At 37.4% G+C, this 19,099-nt stretch overlaps 1 protein-coding gene across 2 annotated transcripts in view; it reads right to left on the bottom strand.

Annotated features, from left to right (window-relative positions):
- Positions 1 to 17,131: 17,131 nt before the first annotated feature.
- The window catches only part of SRBD1 (S1 RNA binding domain 1), a 226,603-nt gene continuing 224,635 nt past the window's right edge, over positions 17,132 to 19,099 (bottom strand). For both annotated transcript variants that reach the window (XM_057497248.1, XM_057497247.1), the window contains exon 21: positions 17,132 to 18,020. In XM_057497248.1, coding sequence (XP_057353231.1) covers positions 17,731 to 18,020 — 290 coding nt within the window. In that variant the 3' untranslated portion in view covers positions 17,132 to 17,730. The remainder of the gene's footprint in view (positions 18,021 to 19,099) is intronic.

The following is a 19,099-nucleotide window of genomic DNA, read 5'->3' as shown; positions in this document are numbered from 1 at the left end:
CCTTCTCCTCCTTCCCCCCTCCTCCCTTGCATTCACACACAACTGTGTGGCAATTTACTTTTATCACCATGGCCTGAAATGGGCTTATTTGCTAGGCATCATGTTCTTCACAGAGGCTTGTCATGGGAAAATCTCTCCTGAGCCCCCTCAAGTCACCAGATCAGGCATCTTTTCCATCCTGGGCTCATCCTTGGATTGACCTCAGTTCATCCATAAATCAGAATGAGTGTACCTTTCCATGCCTGACTCCGAGTCAGTGCCTACTCACACCCAGACATTCACAGCTCCAGAGGCAGAAGAGAAAGCAATGATGCCAAAACCAAGCCAAACCCACACTTCTATGAATATGTACCTTGACTGCTGCAAGTACCTAACTTACCTTCCTGATTTCTCTCCCTCATACCACCCCAGTGCATTTACACATGTCTGCCAGACCAACTGTCCTCAAATATCATCACTGCACATCCATAAATGCCTGCTATCCCCTTTCCCCTACCAAAAGTCTTCAGGAATCCTCTTTGCTTTGAAAAAATAAGGTACAAATGAAGAGAACCAGGAATGATGGTTTAATACAACAAACTCTATTCTTCCTTTCCTTCATCAGCTTCTTTCATAGACATAAAATTATATAATTACACTAATGAATTGTTGGGTTTGTAACATATATAGATGTAACAGCAATATGATATATGATATGATATAACATAAGAACAGTAAGCACAAAATGGGGAGAGGGAAAGGACTTACCTGTAAGAGTAATGTTTCTATGTCCCCCTGGGAATAAGTAACTAAAAATCTGAGGTAAGTTCTGATAGTTACCATCTTATCTGGGAAGTCTAGAGAAACACTAAGAAAATAACTCCAGACAAAGATACCAGAAGCAAATAAAACTAGATCAACATCTGTTATGAATACTGATGGAAAAATCCTCAATAAAATACTATGAAACTAAATATACTAATATATAAACAGAACAACACACTGCATGTTTACTAGGGCTGTTGTAACAAAATGCCACAAACTGGCATAAAGAACAAAAATTTGTGGCTTAAACAACAAAAATCTATTGTCTTACAGTTTTGGAGGCTACAAGTCTGAGATCAACGTGTTGGCACGGTTGGTTTCCTCTGGGGGTACCAAGGAAGAATCTGTTCTAGCCCTCTCTCCTACGTCTGGTAGTTGCTCAGTTTGTGGCAGTGTAACCCCAATCTCCACATGACATTCTCCCTGTGGGCTTGTCTATGTCCAAGTTTCTATATTTTATAAGAACATCAGACATTAGGGTTACCTTAATTCAGTATGAACTCATTTTAACTAATTATATCTTCACTGATCCCATTTGCAAAGAAGGTCACTTTCTGAGGTACTGGGGACTTCAACATATGTATTTTGGAGGGACACAATTCAATCCATAATATATATCAAGACCAGGAATGCAAAATTGGTTTAACATTCAAAAATTAGTTAATATAATACACCATATTAATAAAGAACAAAAGTGACATGATCATCTCAATAGATGCAGAAAAAGAAAATTCAGTACCCCTTCATGATAAAAACACTAAAAATAGAAGGAAACTTCCTCAACTTGATAAAGGGTATGTACAAAAAAACCCACAGCTGAAACATACTTAATTTTGAGAGACAGAATACTTTCTCCTTAAGATCAGGAACAAGACAAAAATGTCCACTCTCACCGCTTCTATTCAACACTGTATTGGAGATTCTAGTTAGAACAATTATGGAACAAAATTAGATAAGAGGAATTCAGAATGGAAAGAAAGAAGTCAAACTATCTCTACTCACAGATGGTATGATCTTATATATGGAAAATCCTAAGGAATCCACAAATTAATAATTGGAAAACCTGTTAAAATAAATGAGTTTAACAAGGTTGTAGGATACAAATCAATATAAAAAATTCAATTGTATTTCTACACACTTGCAGCAAACAATCAGAAAAGTCAATATAAGAAAACAATTCCATTTACAATTGTACCAAAAAGAATAAAATACTTACAAATAAATTTAACAAGAGAAGTACAAAACTTCAACTCAGAAAACAACAAAACATTGAAACAACATTTGAAAGAAATCAAAACCCTAAATAAAGGGAAAGACATACCATGTCCATGGATTGTAAGATTTAATATTACTAAGATGGCAATATTCCCCAAATATATCTATAAATCCAATGCAATTCCTATCAAAATCTCACCAGGCTTCTTTGAAGAAATTGATAAACTCTTCCTAACATCCATATGCAAATGCAAGAGATCCAGGTTAGTCAAAACAATCCTGAAAAAGAACAGAGTTGGAAGACTAACACAATACAATTTCAAAATTATTACAAAGCTACAGTTTTCAAGACTGCATAGTACGGGCATAGGCAGAGACATAAAGATCAATGGGATAGAATTTACCTAGATGTCTATGGTCAGTTGATTATTGACAAGGATGCTAAAATAATTAAGTGGGGAAAGAACTGTCTTTTCAACAAATCATGCTAGGATAACTGGATATTCACATTCACAACAATCAATTGGAGCTCTACCTAATTTAATTACATTTACAAATTAATTCAAATGTGTCAAAGACCTAAATGTAAGAGCTCAAATTATTAAACTCTTAGAAGAAAACATAGATGTAAATCTTTAAAACCTTGGATTAGGCAATGGTTTCTTAAATATGAAACCAAAAGCACAAGCAGCAAAAGAAAAAAATACATACATTGGACATCACAACAATTAAAACTTTTGTTCTTCATAGGATACTATGAAGAAAGTAAAAAAAAAAACAACACACAACACCACACTAGAACACATGGACCTAACAGACATCTACAGAACTCTATACCCAAAAGCAGCAGAATACACATTCTTCTCAAGTGCACATGGAACATTTTCCAGAATAGACCACTTACTAGGCCACAAAAAGAGCCTCAGTAAATTTTAAAAGTTTGAAATTCTACCAACCAACTTCTCAGACCACAAAGGTCTAAAACTAGAAATAAACTGTTCAAAGAAAATAAAAAGGCTCACAGACACATGGAGGCTTATCAACATGCTCCTAAATAATCAATGGATCAATGACCAAATTAAAACCGAGATCAAGCAGCATATGGAGACAAATGACAACAAAAGCACAATGCCACAACTTCTGTGGAACACAGCAAAGGTCCTTCTAAAAAGAAAGTATACAGCAATCCAGGCCTATTTAAAGAAGGAAGAACAATCCCAAATGAATAGTCTAAAGTCACAATTATTGAAACGGGAAAAAGAAGAACAAATGAGGCATAAAGTCAGCAGAAAGAAGGATATAATAAAGATCAGAGAAGAAATAAATAAAATTAACAAGAATAAAACAATAGAAAAAAACCAATGAAACCAAGAGCTGGTTCTTTGAGAAAACAAACAAAATAGATAAACCCCTAGCCAGACTTATTAAGAGAAAAAGAGAGTTTACACACATCAACAGAATCAGAAATGAGAAAGGAAAAATCACGACGGATCCCACAGAAATACAGAGAATTATGAGAGAATACTATGAAAATCTATATGTTAACAAATGGGATAACCAAGAAGAAATAGACAACTTCCGAGGAAAATACAATCTTCCCAGACTGACCCAGGAAGAAACAGAAAACCTAATCAGACCAATTACCAGAATGAAATTGAATCGGTAATCAAAAAACTACCAAAGAACAAAATGCCTGAACCAGATGGATTCACCACTGAATTTTATCAGACATTTAGAGAAGACATAATATGCATTCTCCTTAAAGTTTTCAAAGAAATAGGAGAGGACAAAATGCTCCCAAACTCATTCTATGAAGCAAGCATCACTCTAATACCAAAACCAGGCAAAGACCCCATGAAAAAAGAAAAGTACAGACCAATATCCCTGATGAAAATATAGATGCAAAAATACTCAACAAAATATTAGCAAACTGAATTCAAAAATACATCAAGAGGATCATACACCATGACCAAGTGGGATTCATCTCAAGGAAGCAAGGATCGGACAACATTCAAAAATCCATTGACATCATCCACCACATCAACAAAAAGAAGGACAAAAACCACATGATCATCTCCGCAGATGCTGAAAAAGCATTTGACAAAATTCAACATCCATTCATGATAAAAACTCTCAATAAAATGGGCATAGAGGGCAAGTACCTCAACATAATAAAGGCCATATATGACAAACCCACAGCCAACATTATACTTAACAGTGATAAGCTGAAAGCTTTTCCCTAAGATCGGGAACAAGACAAGGATGCTCACTCTCCCTGCTCTTATTCAACATAGTACTGGAGTTCCTAGCCAAGGCAATCAGACAACACAAAGAAATAAAAGGCATCCAGATTGGTAAGGAATAAGTCAAACTGTTACTGTTTGCAGATGGCATGATATTGTACATAAAAAACCCTAAAGAATCCACTCCAAAACTACTAGAACTAATATCTGAATTCAGCAAAGTTGCAGGATACAAAATTAATACACAGAAATCTGTTGCATTCCTATACACTAACGATGAACTGGCAGAAAGAGAGATCAGGAAAACAATTCCATTCAAAACTGCATCAAAAAGAATAAAATACCTAGGAATAAACCTAACCAAGGAAGTGAAAAACCTATATTCTGAAAACTACAAGATACTCTGAAGAGAAATTAAAGATGACACAAATAAATGGAAATTCACCCCATGCTCTTGGGTAGGAAGAATTAATATGGCCATTCTGCCTAAAGCAATCTACAGATTCAAAGCAATCTCTATCAAAATACCAACAGCATTCTTCAACAAACTAGAGAAAATCGTTCTAAAATTCATATGGAGCCACAAAAGACCCCAAATAGCCAAAGATATCCTGAGAAGGAAAAATAAAGCAGGGGGGACCTCGCTTCCCAACTTCAAGCTCTACTACAAAGCCACAATAATCAAGACAATTTGGTACTGGCACAAGAACAGACCCAAAGACCAATGGAACAGATTAGAGAGCCCTGATATAAACCCAACCATATATGGTCAATTGATATACAATAAAGGAGCCATGGATATACAATGAGGAAATGACAGCCTCTTCAACAGCTGGTGTTGACAAAACTGGACAGCTACATGTAAGAGAATGAAACTGGATTATTGTCTAACACCATACACAAAAGTAAACTCAAAATGGATCAAAGAACTGAATGTAAGTCATGAAACCATAAAACTCTTAGAAGACAAACTAGGCAAAAATCTCTTGGACATAAACAGAAACAACTTCTTCATGAACATATCTCCCTGGGCAAGGGAAACAAAAGCAAAAATGAATAAGAGGGACTATGTCAAACCAAAAAGCTTCTGTACAGCAAAGGACACCATCAGTAGAACAAAAAGACACTCTACAGTATGGGAGAATATATTCATAAGTGACATATCTGATAAGGGGTTGACACCCAAAATACATAAAGAGCTCACGCACCTCAACAAGCAAAAAGCAAATAATTCAATTAAAAAATGGGTGGGGGATCTGAACAGATACTTTTCCAAAGCAGAAATTCAGATGGCCAACAGGCACATGAAAAGATTCTCCACATCGCTAATCATCAGAGAAATGCAAATTAAAACCACAATGAGATATCACTTCACACCAGTTAGGATGGCCACCATCCAAAAGACAAACAACAAATGTTGGCGAGGATGTGGAGAAAGGGAACCCTCCTACACTGCTGGTGGGAATATAAACTAGTTCAACTATTGTGGAAAGCAGTATGGAGGTTCCTCAAAAAACTAAAAATAGAAATACCATTTGATCCGGGAATTCCACTCCTAGGAATTTATCCAAAACAAACAAGATCCGTGATTCAAAAAGACCTATGCACCCTTATGTTTATCGCAGCACTATTTACAATAGCCAAGAAATGGAAGCAACCTAAGTGTCCATCAGTAGATGAATGGATAAAGAAGAGGTAGTACATATACACAATGGAATATTATTCAGCCATGAGAAGAAGACAAATTGTACCATTTGCAACAACTTGGATGGAACTAGAGGGTATTTATGCTCAGTGAAATAAGTGAGGTAGAGAAAGACAAGTATCAAATTATTCCACTCATCTGTGGAGTATAAGAATAAAGAAAAAACTGAAGGAACAAAACAGCAGCAGACTCACAGAACCCAAGAATGTACTAACAGTTACCAAAGGGAAAGGGACTGGGGAGGATGGATGGGAAGGGAGGGATAAGGGGGGGAAAGGGGCATTACAATTAGCACACACAATGTAGCAGGGGAGCACGGGGAAGGCAGTATAATACAGAGAAGACAAGTAGTGATTCTATAGCATCTTACTATGCTGATGGACGGTGACTGTAATGGGGTATGTGGTGGGGTCTTGATAATGGTGGCAGTCTAGTAACCATAAGGTTGCTCATGTAATTGTACATTAATGATATCAAAAATCCACACAGAATGGGAGAAAGTTTTTATAAATTATATACTGATAAGGGGTGTATCAGAGTATAAAAAGTATATATACAATGTAGAAAATGGATGTGATTAAAAAGTAGTCAGAGTCTGAATAGACATTTCTTTAAAGAAGATTTACAAATGGTCAACAAGCCATTTGTAAAGAAAAGATGCCCGATATTGTCATCCATGGGGGAAATACAAATTAAAACCACATTATGAAGCCACTTCACACCCACTAAGATGGCTATAATAAAAAATACAGATATATAGCAAGTGTTAATGAGGATGTAGATAAAATGTAACCCTCATATATTGCTGGTGAGAATGTAAATGGTGCAGCCACTTTGGGAAATAGTCTGGCAGTTCTTCAAACAGTTGAACACACAGAGGTTCCATTTGGCCCAGCAATTCCTTCCCACCTGGCTTATTTCACTGAGCATGATACACTCTAGCTACCCAAGAGAAATTAAAACATGCCTACACTAAAACTTATAATGAATATTCATGGTAGAATAATTCATAATAGCCACAAAATAGAAAACAATACAAATGTCCATCAACTGATTAAATGGATAAAAAAATGTGGTACAGCAATAAAGTAGAATATTATTCAGCAATAAAATGAAGTACTGATATCTGCTACAACATGGATGAACTTTGAAAACATTACGCATTCATAATGGCTTGTGAAAGAAATCGGTCACAAAAGACCACATATTGTATTATTCCATTTATATGAACTATCCAAGAGGCAAACAGAGAGAAAGCAGATTAGTGGTTACCTAAGGTAGAAGATGTGAAGCAAATGCTAATGGGTACAGGGTTTCTTCTTGGGGGTAATAAAATTTTCTGAAATTTACTGTGGTAATGGTTGCAGAACTCTGTGAATATACTCAAAATTATTGATTTGTACTCTTTAAACGGTGAGTTATATCTCAGTGAAGCTGTTATCAAAACCAAAACCCAAACAAGAACTAGAACAAAGTAGTTTCTAGAGGCAAATTTTTGATTACAGACTATTTTCTTTGGTCCTGGTTGTATTCACTGGGGCCAGCAGACTGTATTAATGAAGAGCTGGCTAAAGCCCAAAGGAACTCTTTTTGTCTGCACTTTGCTTTGAGCAAATTATTTTTAAGTAACCCTTTGTCAAATTAGGCATACAGTCTGGTTTTGCATGTCCTCTCCTAGGGTTTTTGATATTTTTATCTTGGGGATGGGGTGGGGCACAGAGGATATGTTTTCCTCTTTGAAAGATGTGATAGGTTAAGGGCCAATTAATAGTCAGTTTTAGTTTTCTTGGCCTCTGACTCATGTCCATTTTCAACTCCAACAGCTTCTAGTATCAATTGCACAGGAGCCAAACTCCCTATGAGGCAGAAAGATCTCCCCACTGCGCTGAATTTCTAATTTTCTTTCCTTAATGGATGTGCAGCCTCTGCTCAGTGTTTCAGAGGTCTAGGCAGGAGGGGAGTAATCTAAGGGAGCCCTGTAAACCATGAGGAAATAGAGGTTTTTTAGCACATAGGTTAGCCAATGCTGCCATAAATTGTGACACCAAGGAAGGTCAGGTTCTGGAGCTGGCTTGCCTGAGAGCTGGCTGGGTAGCCCCAGTTAGAGTTGAGTTTCACAAGTATAGAATAGGAGCAAGGGATAACTGGGGGGAAAGGGGAGAATGTTTCATGAGCTGGTGGATCACATAACTAAGTTCGTTGGAAAGAACAATTTGAATGTTCCAGGGCTGTACTGGACCTGTTTATGAGGCTCTGATTCCCTGACCCTCATTGCACCCCCCAACTCCATCCTCAGTCAGAAGCTCCACAGGAGCCTGGCTGCACTTGCAGTCACTGCCATTTATTTACTGGGGGAGTGGGTGGGAGGTCCAGAACTGAGTGTGGCCTCTATCATAGCTGTTGTAGTGGATCTGAAGTAGCTCCAACACAAGGCTCTACCCAACTGGACCCACTTCCTTAAGCAGTTGCCCACTGATGCCAAGTAATAAAACCTGAAGTATAGGGGGATCAATGCCTGCTAGAGTGAATTTTCACCAGTGAGAAACAAGAGTTAGGAAGGAGACAGCAGATAAACTTCTCTTTCTTACCTTTGTTCCATCCTTCCACTGTCTGAGCCACCATCATTCCATATAGCTTCTTCAAAGACAACCTGGTGATGAATAAGAAAGCTTTTTATCGTGGTTGTTTTCTAGACAACCTGAGTGGAGACCAAAGCCAAACACTGTATCTGGAGGAATCCAGGTAAAACTGTGGACAACGCAGGCCTGGGGAAGATGGAGTCTAAATCAAAGGAATGAATAAACTTCCAAATTACCGTAAGTGGCAAGTATTCATGTTGTCCTCACGGAGTTTCCAATCTGCAAAGACATTAATTAAATGCTGTTATCATATACATAAATGTATAGTCATAAACTGTGCAAGAAGTGAAGGAAAGTTACATGGTACAAGGAGAGGCTCTGAAAGTGCACTTGATTTAGTCTGGGAGTTCAGTAAGACTTTTCTGAGAATGCCGTCTGGGGCGAGATCCAATCACTGAGACCTGATCAAGGGGTGGAGATGAGAGCAAGGAGAGGCTGTTTCAGGCAAAAGGAGCGACATGACGCCTGCAAAGGCTCTGCCATGAGGGGGAACATGCTGACTTTGAAGCACAGAAAGGACTCCTTCATAGAGAAAGTGTCTGCCAGCCTCGGTTTTCTTATTTTTAAAAATTAAGGTATGATTGATACACAATCTTATAGAAGTTTCACATGAGCAACATTGTGGTTTCAACATTCACCCATGTTATCAAGTACCCTCGCCCACCCAATTGCAATCACTGTTCATCAGCACAGTAAGATGATACAGTCATTACTTGTCTTCTCTGTGCTATACTGGCTTCCCCGTGACCTACCTATATTGTGAGTGCTAATTATAATGCCCCTCAGATCCCCTTCTCCCTCCCTCTCCAACCTCTCCCCTTTGGTAACTGCTAGTTCCTTCTTAAAGTCTGTGAGTCTGCTGCTTTTTTGTTCCTTCAGTTTTGTTTTGTTGTTTTACTCCACAAATGAGTGAAGTCATTTGGCACCTGTCTTTCTCCGCCTGGCTTATTTCATTGAGCGTGATACACTCTAGCTCCATTCCTGTTGTTGCAAATGGTAGGATTTGTCTTTTAATGGCTAAATAATATTCCATTGTGTATATGTATCACATCTTCTTTATCCTTTCATCTACTGATGGACACTTAGGTTGCTTCCATTTCTTGGCTATTATAAATAGTGCTACAGTAAACAAAGGGGTACATATGTCGTTTTTAATCTGGGATCCTGTTTTCTTTGGGTAAATTCCTAGGAGTGAAATTACTGGGTCTAATGGTATTTCTATTTTTAGTTTTTTGAGGAACCTCCACATTGCTTCCCACAATGGTTGAACTAATTTACATTTCCACCGTGTAGGAGGGTTCCTCTTTCTCTGCATCCTCCCCAGCATTTGTTGTTTCTTGTCGTTTGGATGTTGGCCATCCTAAGTGGTATGAGGTGATATCTCATTATGGTTTTAATTTGCATTTCCTTGATAATTAGCAACGTGGAGATCTTTTCATGTGCCTGTTGGCCATCTGAATTTCTTCTTTGGAGAAGTGTCTGTTCATATCCTCCACCCATTTGTTAATCGGGTTATTTGCTTTTTGGGTGTTGCGGTGAGTTTTTTTATATATTTTGGATGTTAACCCCTTGTCAGATATGTCACTTACAAATATATTATCCCACACTGTAGGATGTCTTTTTGTTCTGCTGATGGTGTCCTTTGCTGTACAGAAGTTTTTTAGCATGATGTAGTCCCATTTGTTCATTTTTGCTTTTGTTTCCCTTGCCCGAGGAGATGCATTCAGGAAGAAGTAGCTCATGTTTATATTCAGGAGATTTTTGCCTATGTTGTCTTCTAAGAGTTTTATGGTTTCATGACTTACATTCAGGTCTTTGATCCATTTTGAGTTTACTTTTGTGTATGGGGTTAGACAATGATCCAGTTCCATTCTCTTACATGTAGCTGTCCAGTTTTGTCAACACCAGCTGTTGAAGAGGCTGTCATTCCCCATTGTATATCTATGGCTCCTTTATCATATATTAATTGGCCATATATGTGTGGGTTTTTATCTGAGCTCTCTATTCTGTTCCATTGACCTGAGTCTGTTCTTGTGACAGTACCAAATTGTTTTTCATTACTGTGCCAACCTCAGTTTTCACACTTACCCAACTCAAGTTTGACAGTAAGTTTGCATTTTAACCTAATACCAACACAAATACATAGATGTGCACAGCTGAAACACAAGTTTCATGGTGTGGTTCTGTGTGGGGTTTTTCATAATAGCTATTAATATTTAAATGTGCATATGCTTTGATAGAGCAACACCAGTAGAACAATGTACCATGGCATTTATTGCAATAGTTTACAGTGGTTTACACACGTATGATGAAACATACCAAGGTAGATTCACAGGTACTGATATAGAAAGATGTACATGTTATATTATAAAGAGAAAAAGTAGAACAATATAAATAATCTGATCTTGACTTGTTAAAATCATTTTATATGAAGGAAGGTAAGTAAACACAGAAAAAGGACTGAGGGTATACATAAACTATAAAAGGTGGCTATATCTCAAATTACAGGGGACTTTTGTTTTCCAACTTTTTTTTTTACCATATTTGCATTTTTCACAATTTATGTATCACCTTTTCAATCAGGAGAAAATAATAAAGTTATAAGAAAATGACCAAAAATAACTTCAGGTGTTTCTTATGGGTGCTACTACAGGTGAGTGTATATTACTAGAAATTCTGTTGTTTTGGTTACCAATGTAGCAAATTATATCAAATTTGACTCAACTGGGATTTTGAATTTTAGCTTCATGGAATCATCTTAACACTATCAAGGGAAGAATTTGAAAAAACTAATGACATTCATTGGTGCCACTTTCTCCTTCACTTCCAAGAGACTTAAACCTAGGAAGCAGGTAGGCAAATGTCAAAGGGTCAAAGAACTAGTCACTGGGACTGGAGAAAGGCATTCAAAGGCTTGTTCCCCTGGGGAAAATTTCCCTAGTTACTGCGGGCATGACTCTACGGAGGTGGAAAGTTTTTCGGAAGGGAAGCTAGGAAAGTAGCAGGGTTTCATCTAACTGTTAGTTGACTGCTTTTGCAATATACTGCAGGAAATCTGGAGACTCATATTTGGTTTCCTTGCTTGGATGAAACAAGACTGTCAAAATTTTAGACAAAACAACATGGCCTACTACATTGCTCTCTCCCTCACTCCATCTCTCTTCACCATTTTATCTTCAACTTTTGATTTTTCTGCTAGGATTCGGCTGCATAACATTTCAGACTTGTCTGGTATCTGAGAGCTTTCCCTGTAGTGTTTAGATTAAAAATATACCTCCTTTTTTCGAGGTTATACTTTTCTCCTTAAAAATATTTGGGAGTGGGTATTATAATCCTTAGATTCTTGATATGAGGTAAGAGAACAGCAAATCTTTTCTGGGGATGGTTTTAAAATTGATTTCTGAAAAGGTAATTTTTAGTTCTGACAGGACCAGAGTCTGCTTATCCCACTCTCCCCCTAAATAATAAACCCTGCTTTCACACACCAAATCGTCCTCACCATATAAAATGAGTAAGTGGGGAGAAATCTGTATCTTTCTTCCTGTGGAACAGACTACTTTGGCAATGAGCCCAGTCATTCAGTTCTCCATGAGCTGTTATTTAAATCCAACTCATTATGACTGATTTTAGGCAGGAAGCCAAAAATGAAAAGATTGACTACATACATTTTTTGTCTTTCCATCCTGTGCCTTCTTTCTATCTCCAATTTTAACACAAGTGCTAACTTCGAGGTCAGGGTTAGATATACAGACACCTCAACATAAGCACTCCATTAATCCAGAACCAAGTATTCCAAATGTATTGTGGCTTCAAATGAGATGAGATGATACCATATTCTGAAGTAGACAGTGGCTAGGTTTAACTCTAAAATGCCCATGATAATTAAAATTTTCTTTGCTGCAGCTTAAATTTCAATTTCTCTAGGCTACAGACATCCTCAAAAGATACCATGTTCACCTTTTGCCCCCAGCACCTGGCACACAGGGTCTTAGAGTAGGTGACCAGCAGAATGCCTTCTGAATTGGAACTTTAGGTCTATAGGTCCATAGTTCCTCTATTTTTTTTTGCAATCTGATCACTTCTCAAGGCCCTTTTATGCTTGCTTGTAGTTCTTTTAACATTTTACTTATGTTTAATGCAACTGGATTTTTATATGCATGTGGTAATGTGACTTTGCTCTAATCTGAAATGCCAATTTTAACACATAATAAATTCCCATTGATTTTGAATTCTTTGTTTATTCCACTCTTCTGTTAGCTTATTCCTGTGCTAGTATCATACTGCTTAAATGATGGCAGCTTTTGAGTATACTTTTATATCTGGTAGGACAAATTCCCCCCCCATTCAACCCAATTATTCTTTAAAGGTATTGATTTTACATACTCTTCCAAATAAATTTAACTTTTAACTAAGTTTAAATAAACATACAAAAAAAAGCAAAGCTGACTGGAATGATGATTGGAATTTTGGCAAAAGTAAATATATATATACTTTTTGGAGGACTGATCTTCTACAATATCATGTCTTCCAATCCGGGAACATAGTATGGCTTAATGTATTTTGCTTTTATTTTATATTCAATAGCAAAGTTTTGTAATTTTTCTTCATATTGATGATGTATTTATTAAATGACTTCCAGTTATTTTATAGTGTTTTATAATAAGTAGGAACAATTTATTCCATCATATTGTCTAACATGATTAAGGAAAACTAGCTTTTTTTAACACTTACTTTATATTCAATCATTCACTGAACTCTTTTATTAGATATTTATTCATCCAATCAATCAACATTTGTTGAGTACCTATTATACGTGAGGCATTTTTCTGTGTACAGAGGATATGGTAGGGCACAACACAAATGAGTATTAGAGAATACACTTCTCTGTAAACCTCCCCCTGCCTGCTAAGAGCTTAAAGAATGAAGCTTTTTCTTTTTTTTTTTTTTTCCCACATAATGTGAAGTTCAGAGTAGGCAGTTCAGGGCTGTTCAATGACTCCACATGCCAAGAGGGATGCAGAAGCTTCCTACCTTGTTGTTCAGCAGCGGCTATTGAGGGCTTGGCACTGACCTCCAGCACCACCAGCATCCCATCTGCATTCCAAGCAGGAACAAGGGCAAAGGCAAAGGATAAGAAAAGCATGATGGCTGAGCCTGACCTCCTTATCCTTTCTAGCCTCCCCAGAATCCCCACCATGACTTCTGCCTACACTTACTGACCAGAACTATATCACACGGCCACATCCAAGTCTCTCAGTCACATTATTTCTCCTCCCAAATCAGAATTGTAAGTAAGGAAGAAAAGGGGAATTCTGAATAGGTTCCGAAGCAGGCCCTGTCATAATAAGACAAACTTCCTGCCCTTACAGAGATGTTCAAATAATTTGTAGCTGAGTATCTGGGATTTTCAACAACTCAGTCCTTGGATCTTTTCTCTACTCTATCTCTACTCATTCCACTGGTGATACACAGGAAATTCTGTTTGGCTCTACCTTCTCCTTTCAACTACATTCAGAATCCCACCACTTCTCACCAGTTCAACCACTAACATTCTGATCTAAGCCATCATTATTTTTATGCCTGCATTATTGCAACAGCCTCTTAAAGCCGTTATCCACATAAACAATCCTTCCTGAATTCTTAGTTCCTTGACTCCCTCTTTTGTGTTGATTTTATCCCTACCTCTGCTACTTATTACCAAGCTCATTCCTTACCCTTCGTAATTACCCAAAACTGCAACCCCAAAACCATAATTTCAAAGTTAAGCATCCCACTGTTGACAACCACTCTTTTCCACCCATGGTGTCCTCTATTATTCCCATTCTAAACCCTTCCAACTGTATCAGGACCTATAATCCACTAATCCTATACTTTTTCAGTGCCCTCACTCTCCCTTTACAGTCTTAACCCTTATACTTTCTTTTGGGCTTAAATTCTAGACTCAATCATTTCTTTGTCCACATGCCCTCAACTTCCTTGCCCTTCTTTCTATTGTACTCACTTGATTCTATCAAACTCCCAAACCTGATTAGATCTACCTCCATCTGTACCCACACAGCTGCTGTGGCTGAAGAAAAATATATAACCACACTGACTGATCCTACATTCAAATAACCACTAACCTGGGAGTGGAGCACTAACACTGCCTGGAAATTATACTATATTTCCCTGGACTCTTCATTCTCTCTTCCTTTTCTTACCTTTTTCTTTCTTCTCAAATCTCCAGGTCTCTTTATTATCTGATCTTCAGTCTCAGATGATGACCTTCCTTCTCATTTCAGTGAGAAAAACAGAGGCAACCCAAAGAGAATTTTCATGAGTTCCCATCACCATACCCTATCTTCATACCTTTATCTGGGCCCATATTTTCAATCTTCTCTTTTGTTAATATGAGTGAACTTTTTGTATTCCTATCAGAGCAATCACTTGTGCACTAGATTCCATCTGATCTCATCCACTCAAGGATATTATTCTGGTAATTCACCTTTGTCTTCTGTATCAAATTTTCCTGGATTATTTCCACATTATATTACTTTTTCTGTCTTAAAAAAATACAGAAACTCTCCCTGGACACCGTTTTCCCCTTTCAGCCACTGTGTTATTTCTTTTCTTCCTTTACAGCTAAGCTCCCTGAAAAAATTGCTTATATTTGCTATTTCCAATCTAACTCCTCCCACTCTCTAACTCCTCCAACTCCAATAAGGTTTGCACCCCACATTTATCAGAGGCAACTTTTGCTAAGGTTCAACAGAACATTTGTCCTAGTTAACTTCTGGTCATCTTTCACATCTCAGTCAAACCCCATTGAAACATTTTCTGACTTTTCTGACCTAGTAGTCAATCCATCTATTATATGCTGTTACCATTAGATCTCTGACCATGGTTGTATTTTTCTATTTTTATATGATTCTTTGACTATTGATTCTTTTTCCCTCAATAAATTCTAAGCTCCATAAAGGAAGGGATGATGTCTATTTCTCTATCATAATTTTATGGCCAATGCCTAGCACAATGCCTGGCACACAGAAGGCTGCCAATAAATTCTGGAAGAATGAATGCTTTATCCTCCTCCTCATTTTAAACTTGAGAAAAAGGAAGCCTGGGGAAGTAAAAATACCAGCTCAAAGGCACATTGTGGATTGTTGGCAGAACAGGGACTAGATTAGTTGAACATACTGACCACCAGCACCTTCTACATACTGGGGTTACAAGACGAATGATGTTTGCCCTTCTTCTCCTAGTCTAGGCCTCATAGAGCCTCCACCACATTTTGGCTGGATAGGACAGACCATACAATCTAGTGCAGTATCAAATCCTCCTTGTGTCCACAAAAGCTTGGCTATCAGGCTAACAGAGTTGCTTCACACTCTGTTGGTTGCTCTGGTTTCTGTCTTCAGAGTGCCCAGGGAGAAGGCCTCTGACCAAAAAGCATTTGTTTGACTATGTATGGAGATGGATGTTAACTAGATTTATTGTGGTGATTATTTTTCCAAACATACAAATATCGAATCATATGTTATATACCTGAAACTAATATAATGTTATATGCCAATTATACCTCAGTTAAAAAAAAGCATTTGTTTGAAATGACATCGCAGGCTTCAGAATAAGGCTTTAGGCTCATATTACTCATCACTGATCCACAGATTATGAACCAGGAAAAACACTAGGAGGAGTGTGTAGGAAGAGCAACTTAACATTAAGATCCACTGTCAGGTGAAGACCAAAGAAAGAGAGAAAAACTATGTCAGAAATGAAATCGTCATGTAAATAGGACTTAAATGTTATATAACTTTTAAGGAACTTACTGCACTAAAAAGATCTCTATACACCAGTTGGCAGGCTGAATATTTTGAAGATAATAAACCACTACGCAGACTGTCAAGAAACACTGATTTACCACTTATAAGGGACTGTTACTATCAAGGTGATCATATGATTTAGTATCCAAAATGGAGCACTTTGGAATAAAAAGAGGCACTATTAAAAATTACACTAGGACAGTGAGTGGTTACCAGACTGTCCCAGGAAAACAAGCAGGATTGTCTGTCTCCACTCATTACACATGGAGAAAATCAGGTATTCATTCAGTCACACAAGTGATTCCAGTAGGCAAATTAACTACAGCAGCCAGAATGGACAAGATACCAGCCCAGTGTGGGTTGTATTTAAATAATTTTGACCCTGAATGGTCATGCTAATACTTAGCATCACCTGCTGAATAGAGTTGAAAGTCACTTGCTTTATCTACTTGTTTTTCTGCCCCTTTACACCTGATCTATATTCAATCTTTAGGAAGTCCATTTCTATTCCCATTTGAAGTTTAATCCTGATGCTTAAGAAAGAGTATACCCTCTTGTGAGAAACTAAGTCAAACAGAATGTCACTCTTCAGATTTCCAGGGGCTTCCTTCTTCCTGAAAGGCACAGTTGGCTTATATACAATTCGCATGAATACGTGCCACATCCTCTTTCATCAGGATTGACTTCTAGATCACTCACTGAATCAACATAGCAAAACCAAGGTCACTAGCCACACAGCTTTATTGTAGGGATCGATACACATATCCTTCTGAGAAACATTTAAGCTATTCAATTAGTAGTTACAAACACATCAGAATTGATTTTATTGGTGTATTTCTGGTTTGTTTTGCAAGATCATGAATTAGGTCCAAAGGCCTGATTTTTAAAATCTATAAAAAGGGAGGATTAAACACTGCCAGCACTACCATGTCAAGAAACACTGTATAAGTCAAATCAAGAAGACATTTCCATACAAGTCCAGCAAGGCTAACTGGCAAGCAGAATTGAAACAATCTATTATACAAAATTCAAAAGGACTCAAATAGGAATTACAAAAAAATAAAATAAAATTTTGGTCAGAAAATCATTACTACATAAAGCTGCATAAGGATGCCTGTTAGTTGTTTTCTTTAAAGGAAAGAAATCAAACGATTAGTTTTCTATTTATTCAGAAGGAAAAATAAGAAAAGTGTTTGGAAAAGACTTCTGATATTAAGTCAATTTCTTCTCACCTGCTATCCAGAATTCATAAACATCTGACTTATTCTTACCAATCTGTAGAAAGGAGGAAATAAAATCGTGTTTGGCATTCAGTGGGGCACTTACAACACCCGAATGAGATCCAGAGTAATCCTAGATCGGGGGATGTCGATGTTGAGTACTTGGACTTCTACTCTTTCTCCAGGACCCAGTCCAAGGCTCCTCCTCTTCTTGGTTTTAGAAAGTTTTGCTTCTGTTACATTTCGGATGGGAATCAGCCCTGATCTTCCCACTCCTATATCTACAAAAATTCCAAACAGAGTGGCATTCTCAACTTTGCCTGTAAGAACTGTCCCAACCTGCAGGTCTTCCAAGCAGACTATGCTTCTCTTAAAATCAGGTTTATCAAAATCTACAAGCAAAGAGGAAAAAAGACAATTAGTGTGAATAATAGGTACTGTACTTCTTAAACACACAAATTAGTGCATAAATATTTACTAAGTATCAGTTATGTACCCAGATACTTGGGGGGGGGGCACAAAAGGAGCTGAAGACAGGCCTGCATTTAAAGAAAATGCATCCTAGTTGGAGAAACGGCATTCACACAGAAGAAACAGTTCAAAAAAATTTACTCACTATCTTCTTAAGGTCTATCTTGCTAACAATGTCAATATATTAGCACTACAACATAAGCCCTCAGAAGAGTAGAGAGTCTTATTTTCTTCTTTGAGATGATGAATAAATATCTTTGTTCAATGAATATATAAACTTAAATCACTAACACTAAGAAAATAAGGCCCACGGAGACAGAAGATGGTCTTCGGTCTAAAAAAACAGAATTTTATCCCCAGTGTCTGGATTCTAAAACTGTTTAAGGTGGTGAAAAATACAGCAACATTTGATCAAATATGGATGAAATACAAATGTTCCCATCTCTCACTTCCCCTCAGGAATCAATTTCTACCCATTTTGAATATATTTATCCAATCAAAACCTATGGATTCTTGATTCCCTATGGCTCAGAAACCCAGATCAGCTAATATGTAATCTTCTTTCCCCTCTTTCAATTCACTCACTAGCTCTTAGGGTTATCGCCTGGCCAGGCACTCTCCAGGGTGCTACAGATATAAAGATGAACGTGCAGAGATTTTTGTTTTCAAGCTCCTTACAGCCAGCCCTCTTTTCCCGTTTGCCCCAGTGTACATTTCTCTGTGCATTAACACTATTCCCCCAAAAGTGGGCATAAAGCATGCCAAGGAGTCAATATGGCTTTAGTTAAAACAAAAACAACAACAAAAATTTTATGAGGGAGAAGATTAGAACAGTTTAAATGGAGCTTTTGGATTAACTGTGGATTCCATTTTTCCATGCTCTTCTTGGCCCCCTTTCCTAGGATTATTGAATGTTGATTCTAATAACAAAGAACACATTCTATGCTTGGATCTCCTTTTACTAAGACTTCATTTTCCCCTCCACCCATTCCATTTCTTT

This window comes from Manis pentadactyla, chromosome 2, assembly GCF_030020395.1.
Source record: "Manis pentadactyla isolate mManPen7 chromosome 2, mManPen7.hap1, whole genome shotgun sequence".
Taxonomy (NCBI): domain Eukaryota; kingdom Metazoa; phylum Chordata; class Mammalia; order Pholidota; family Manidae; genus Manis; species Manis pentadactyla.
The sequence above is the reverse complement of the archived record's forward strand: the minus strand, read 5'-3'. Positions and strand labels throughout refer to the sequence as shown.